The 7,790-nt window shown below is 28.5% G+C and overlaps 1 protein-coding gene across 1 annotated transcript in view; it reads right to left on the bottom strand.

Annotated features, from left to right (window-relative positions):
- Window positions 1-7,790, bottom strand: part of LOC106689455 (protein FAM107B) — a 201,313-nt gene that overhangs the window by 100,680 nt on the left and 92,843 nt on the right. Inside the window, exon 3 of the mRNA XM_067047640.1 lies at window positions 1,823-1,859. Coding sequence (XP_066903741.1) covers window positions 1,823-1,859 — 37 coding nt within the window. The remainder of the gene's footprint in view (window positions 1-1,822; window positions 1,860-7,790) is intronic.

Raw genomic sequence — 7,790 nt, 5'->3', positions numbered from 1 at the left:
TGTATTTAGGCAGCATAGATAAATAAAGTATTTCTTTCTCTCTCTCTCTCTCTATTAATAAATAATAATGTTCATTCAGTTTTATTAAATTAATAATTTTTATTGAATATCTAAACAATATTATTACATCTTTTCTTATAGAAATAAAAAATAAAACTTTAACATATTCCGTGAATTGATCTACCTTAGAGATTTGATCAAATCTCCATTTTCTCTACGATCTTAGACATAATGAACAACCATTAGAACTTTAGAAGCTTATGTTATGTAAATTCTCAACCAATGCTCTGAAGTTTTGACTTCCTAAACAAATCTATTTTATTCAAAGGCCAAGCGGTTTCGAAAGCACAAACCGCTCTTCAAGGACAGGAGACATTCAAACGCCTACAACCAGAACTAAAACCGATGAAATAAAAATCAAAAGTTGGACTGTAATAATATACGTTTTCACATACGTATTTTTTAAAGAAAAATTAAACTTGAAATAAATTACAAAAGTAATATCTCATAGAATATATATCACAAGTTTTAGATAAAGTGATTATGTTTACGAGCGGATAGAATACAATTTATTTTTGACACATAATTAACTTCAAAAAAATTTCTGGAAATAAAAAAAAAATTTTCAAACCCAAAATTTACTTTATAATAATCAAACCAAATAAAATACTATGAAATAATTAATTAAATAAATTAAATGCTTCACAATAGCCAGAAATATGGATGTAATTAGATTAATTGAATAAAATTGAAAGATTGATATAAATTAATATATTTAGTTATATACAAGTTAGATTAATGATTGAATTAATAGCTAAACAAAACTTAGGAGTGGTTTAGTATCCTATAAACTGCACCAAAGGGAACAACCTGGGATATAATTAAACAGATTAGAACCGGAAATATAAAATAAAACAATTTTCATTATTTGAAAATTATATTTCGCCCTTATAACCCCATCCGATCTAAATTTGACATTCAGCTTCCCAACGCTTGTATTAAAGTTGGAATTGAATAAAATGTGAAGGAGTTATATGCAATTATATGAACAATGGTCACCAGAAGATAAAAAAAATCACCAAATATATGAAGGTGAAAATTTTCTAATTTTAAATTTTTCATAAAAAACAATTTTTTTGTTTTATTTTTCTGAATCACTCATTTTTTAATTTCTATTTTTAGAAAATAAAACATCATTTAATCGAATCAGTAATATATTTTTTTATTATCATTCAGAAAGAGAGGAATCGATTGGCATATAATGACCATTGAAAAAATGTATACTTTCTGAGCTACGTGCAAAAATTGTTTATTTTTTTTGTTCCTTTTTTTTTCAGAAAAAATGGAAACAGCCATAACTTTTACGAGGAAATCCTGAACAATTAGCAAAAAGCTCCATCAAAATTGGAAGAACGTTATGGCAGCGCATTAAGTACGGAAAAAACAATTATTGATTTTTATACATTAATTATATTTTCTAAATATATATATAAATTAGCAATACCTTACAAATATGATAAAACTATAAGTTTTTAGAAAGAATAATTTTTATTTTTGAACAATTGCAAAAAAACCAAACTAAAAAAATCTAGATAAGTTGAAGCTCTATGCCAGACATTAATAAGGAGGTTAATGATCCCACCTCCTTTGTTTTCTTCCGAAGGACAAGGGGAATAAAATTAGAGCTGCTTCAAAGCCATCTCATTAGGGTACAAGATTTTGAACGGAAATAGAAGGGTAAAAGATTTTGTAAACTCGTGAAAATAAAAAACATAAGTCTATTTTATTAAAATTAAGACTAATTATAAAATTTAGGACTTACCAATTTTATGGGTGTCACTATCTACACTTCCGTCCTCCTGCAAACCAATAAGTAAATATGAAATTAATTATATAGTGTAGTTTTTATTAATAAAGGAAATGAGGAAAATACATACACAGTTTATAAAAAATAAACAATCTCAAAGTAATCTACATTGTCTACCTATAGATTTAGATTAAAGGTGAAACGTCGGCATAAAATAAATAAATATGGTTTTGTTTATTTATGTTGTGCTTTGCTGACCGCACCCCCCGACAAACTTCTTCAATCATTAGTAAATAATTTTAATTGAAGAGTACCTAATTAAAAGAATCTGGCGCGATACCAGCTTTACACAATTTATACAACTATTAACATATTAAATAGAAGATCAAATAAGCAAGTTTAATGGTTTACAGCCTAATAATAATAATATACCTCATAACTTAGACATAATAATTTTAACACTATATGAGTTAAATGACAACAGTTCAGTAATAATAAAAATAAATCTTTAAAAAAAGTTGATTAAAATGTCCTAAAATGAATTAATGATTTCTAGATGTTGAATAATAATATTACTTTCTTGAAAGCAAAAAACATAAGAACAGATAAATAAGTGCGTTATCATTAAAAGATAATTTCAGCTTCAAGTTTCAGAATCGAGACAAAGATTTTTCTTTCTTTTTTTTAATTTAATAAATAATTACCAACGTTTTATTGTTCATACACATTCCATACCTAGAATTAAAAATATAATATTATACTCGATATACAGAAAAATAATTTTTTTTTCAATATATGAAACTACTATTTGGATATGTTTCAAAATTAACGTTTTTTCCACAATGGAGTAAAGCTAACTAATTACAATTCTGTCTTTGAAATATATTCATTTTGAAAAAATATATATAAATACCGCAAATTAATTATTTCTTTTTGAGTTGTTTGATTTATTCTCAGTGCCTATTGCCTACGATTTGCTGTTTACATGTAACAACGCCATGCAATGAAATAGACTTTATAAAAAAAATATTTTTTCTAGAAACAAATTATTTTATTTTGTTCATGAAAAAGCGCTATATCAGTTGATAATTAATGAGAATCAAATAATTCACTGGATATTCTGTTATAAGAAACGGTAAGAGATACAGTAATAGATGCAATCTAAAATCCTTCCCTTAACGAAGACAATGAACCATCGAGAATTCATTAATTTTACCTTAACCAGAACGAATGAGGAAGCAAGGAAGGATAAAAGACATTAACTGTGGAATCCACATTCGATTAGTGAGAGGAAAGAACGGTAAGAGGTTGGAATTCCCTTCATATCTCACATAGGAGGAGAAATTGTTAGAGTGAAAGAATTAACATCGCTCGTTTTTTAGATTAAAACCTAAACCATGTCAAAAGATCGCAAAAACGGGTTACAAGATTTCCCATTGACCTACTATAATAAAATTAGTTTAAAATCCTGGTTTTTAGATGTTAATAAAAAAGAGAAAAAATAGTTTAAAAAAAAAATTAAAAAGAGATGGTCCTGGTGCGGTAAAAAAAAAACAACTCAAAAATTAATTAAATTATTTTACTTGGGCCAACGCTTCGCCTTACTTTGCAGGAATTCCTCAGGGCTAGAAACGATACAAACACCAAAAATAATGTGCCAAGTTCAGTTGTGTTTATCTTTTTCACCCCTGAGGAACCCCTGCAAAGTGCTATAATATAATATCGTAATATATATATGTAGTACTATTACGATATTATATTATATATTCAACAAGTTTTTTGCTCTGTTGACATACAATAATAAAATAAAAAAATCATATATATGTTATCCGATTACCACATAGCCAAATCATTTATTCATTGATTTTATTTTTTTTTTTAGCGCACAGAGGGCATCTCCCTTTTATAGATTATACACGGTCAATCAACGATCTTCCAATTAAAAAAAAATTTTTGTTGAAAGAAACAATTTCAAATCGTGCATTTAAACAGCAAAGAAAGCAGTTAAATAAAAGAAATTTGTATTTATAAAATTTAAATTTTCTTGAGACGACATTATATTATATATTCAACAAGTGTTTTGCTCTGTTGACCATACAATATTAAAATAAAAAAGTATATGTATAATATCCGATTACAACATAGCCAAACCATAATTTTGATTTTTTTTTTTTTACCTCACCGCTTGTCTACATATTAGCTGTTTTGAGAGAACTTAAAATAAAACTAAACCAAATTAGTTCAGACCTATTCATTGTATTTTCTGTGTTCCAATGAAACCCGACTGACATAACCTGTCCCTAAAAATTCTGGATCATCAACTCAATTATAGTTCTTTTATTGTATATAACTATCTTTTTGATTTATAGATATCGTATTGTAGTCCCAAACAATGTAGCCACTCCACAGTCGATTCATTTTATTCAGAATACATATCTTAAGCAATAATTCACTTTCATAAACCTTGAAACATTTCGTAAGCGACCGAGCCTTATATGACATCCATGATATTTAATTGTGAAATACAATGACATTGGTTGAGCAATCCCGTTAATAATGCATTTTCACATTTGCATGGTTAATTAATAATATATTCAATTAAAATTAATAATTCATAATGCTAAAATTTTATCATGCTGTTATAAGAAATCTTTGTATTGAAAAAAAATCATGACACGTAACTCATCAAATACCATGGCTAAAAGCAAATAAGCCTCAAAATTTCCAGTATAATTGTTGTGTTGAGTAGTGAATGAAAATATAATCAGCACGGAAAAAAAATTGGACAAATGAGGGATCAATAAAAATACTAACACGCTACATATACATATATATATAATCCGAATGCATACATCATCAGAATATTACTCTGCGTATATTATTAGAATCAGATTCGAACCTTTTTTGTTTTCGAAGTCTTATAATTGTAATGCTTAGAAAAAAAGGGTTGAAATTTTATTTACAAGCATATAAATGCCTAGTAAAGAAGGAAAAATAATAAAAAATTTTAAAATCCTGCAATAAAAATTAAATTTCGCTAACATGGAGCCTGGTGGGTCAACCAACTAAAGAAGAGATGAGCCACTCATGATTCGTAGAGTTAGCACTCCTTAGGTCTTTAGGACGAGGTAGAGAGAGCGGTTTCGATGAACTGAATCACAGCAGAATTGAACGAGTAGATGAACGACCATCCCCTTCCTTCCAATCAAATTTTTGCTCTCAGATCGAGGCTACGAACTACGTCTTAAGTGACAACTTTTAAGTTTAAAATCTCCACCCACCCCTCAAAAAAAAAAAAATAATCACATTTTGATTGTGAAAATTCAATTTTTCTAGGGCAAGGACATTCGTTTCTATATAATGATTAAATTAAAAAAAAAATTAAATCAGTACCACTACAATTCATGAAGGGTGAGAGGTGCAGTACTTCGTGAGGAAGTACTGTTCCTGGACCAACGGCTGTACATGGTTATTTGATCAGAATCACGCGAGATTTTATTAATTACCCAATTAAGGGTATCCACTTATAGCAGAAAATAATTATCTGTTACAGCCGGATTCGAACCACAGGGTCCAAGGAGTTAGTACCATGATTAGGCCTTGTGCTACCCACTCCCCTTCTATAGAATGATAAACACAAAAATATTAAAATTACAACTAAAAATAGGATGGTTTGGGATTAAACTAGATCTTTTTTTTGTAACCTGTTTATTTGTGTTTTAACTTACCTATTCATTTAATAATTTCTTTTAACTGACTTCTTGTTTTTAAAAATCTATATATTGATTTGTTTATTTTTAAATGCATTTATCTATTATTTTTTTCTTAAACCGATCTACTACTGTGACTATTGCGTCATTTATTTGGTTTTATATTGCTATCTAATGATAAATTATTTTAATTTGTTCAACAGATCAAACGTGGGTTGCGGATCACTGGAGAGGGGAGGTATGAGAGAGTGAAATAGGAGGAATAAGACTGCCAAATAAATAGAATAAGATTGTTAAATAGGGGAAAAAATTGTTATAATATATTGTATCTAGTGTATAGATTATTTATTGTAAAAGGGTAGAAAAAAAAAATTGTTCTTATATCATATATGAAATATATATTTGTCTGATCATGGATTGGTTGGTATGCTGTATAGCAACCCAATGTATTTGGGTAGCATGGCTAAATGAAGCTCATTCGTATTTCAGGTAAGTACAAAGGCTTTACTAAATTTAAGCACACACAATATTAGGACGAATAATTTTGAAAAAATGGAGAACAGTTCAATTTTAATTGAAATGCAGATAGTCAAGAATGTTATTTTGATTTTTAAAACTCGAGTATCTTTCTCCTATATGTTAGAGCTAAATAGATCCAGATTCTGAATTCACCTTGAGTCACTTCTTGAACACTGATCATGTTTTAGTAGTTCAATTCCTCCTCAGATTTTCATAGAAAATAAATAGAGTGTACACCAAACTTCTTATAACGTACAAGTCACGAAGAGCTACTTATAGCCAATGAACTTGGCTCACTCAAAGCAAATACTTTTACTAGTTCAATATTTAATGGCTTATGATAAGTTTCATTTGTAATTTTTATTTTAGTCTCTCCATTACGAAAGTAGTAGTATAGTATACACACTATATTCAGGAGAAAAATTAAAAATGAGACTAAGTTTTATCAGTTATTTGTTTGAAAATAAAAGTTTATAATGCTATTAACTTTTATGATAGTTTACTACTGAGCAGAGACGTATATACAAAACAGAAAATATTTTACATTTTACTTTGATAATATACGTTTTTAGTTTGAACTAAATATCTTCAAAATTTGAGGATCGGATCTACATAGTTTGACACAAACCTCAGTAAAATGGTAAGTAGGCTGACACACGAATACTAAATGGATACCTATAAAACAAGTTTATAGAACTTAAAAATTAATGGTAACCAGTTATTTTAACTCTGTAATTATGGGACAACATCTGGGAAAAAAAAATAATTTTTTCATTTGTTTTGAACCTTCATTGGTTGATTTGATTTTTATCCTATTTGAGGTATTGCACAAAAATAAAATAAAAATATTAATAATTATACTTTGATTTTTTTTTTCAATCATCTTTTGTTCACGCAATTAATAGGAATTGTGCAATTATTACGCTTATTTATGATTAGATATGCTGTATAATGAAAGAATATAAATATGAGTATACATTTGTTTCAAATGGTAGTTATAAAAAATAAAATAAAAACGGATTCGAAAGGTAAAACGAATCCTAAAAGGCTAACAACGAAGCTGATAAATAGCAAAGGTTACCCGCTTAAATGTTAAGCAAATCCAGTTTTTAAGAAACAGCATTGCCTTCAGAGCAGCCGTCTATGGAAGGATGACTCGAGTCTATCACAATTTTTTCCACTTTTTCAGTGATAATTCCTTAGGACGATGTAAATAGCAGTTTTCTTTTCATAAAAACTCTGGAGGAGAACTCAAGAGACTCAAGGCCTCGATAAAGAGTTTTTATATCCATGCTTTCTAGTAAAACGGGCGAAAGCCCTACTTTGTTCCAATAGAAGTAACAAAAAAATCTCGGAGAAGAGAAAGGCGGGCGAGGACCAACTGGACAGTGCTGTGCGCGGAATACTAGTAGATCATCTCGAGGACTGCGTTTTTTCTTTTTCTTCGGTTAAATGAAAAAAATAATTTAAAACCAAACATTTTCTGCTGCAATAGGTTTTTTACTCATTTAAGTTTTGAGGACTAAATAGATTATAGTGAAACCTATAGATAACAAATCCCTCGATGTAACTTTTATTTTTGAATGATCTTTTCAAACGGCCTGATAGTGCAGGATCCCGTTGCATAAAACCCGATTAATTTTATATAGTAAAAATATATTTTTTCGCTTATAACGGTGTATCCTAGCTTTCAAAAATTCATTAGATTGTGCTTCACTCGAACCTTCATTCCACATAGAATTTAATGCTGTTTA

Source organism: Halyomorpha halys, unplaced genomic scaffold (assembly GCF_000696795.3).
Source record: "Halyomorpha halys isolate HHAL.00 unplaced genomic scaffold, Hhal_1.1 Scaffold46.1, whole genome shotgun sequence".
NCBI classification, from domain to species: domain Eukaryota; kingdom Metazoa; phylum Arthropoda; class Insecta; order Hemiptera; family Pentatomidae; genus Halyomorpha; species Halyomorpha halys.
The sequence above is the reverse complement of the archived record's forward strand: the minus strand, read 5'-3'. Positions and strand labels throughout refer to the sequence as shown.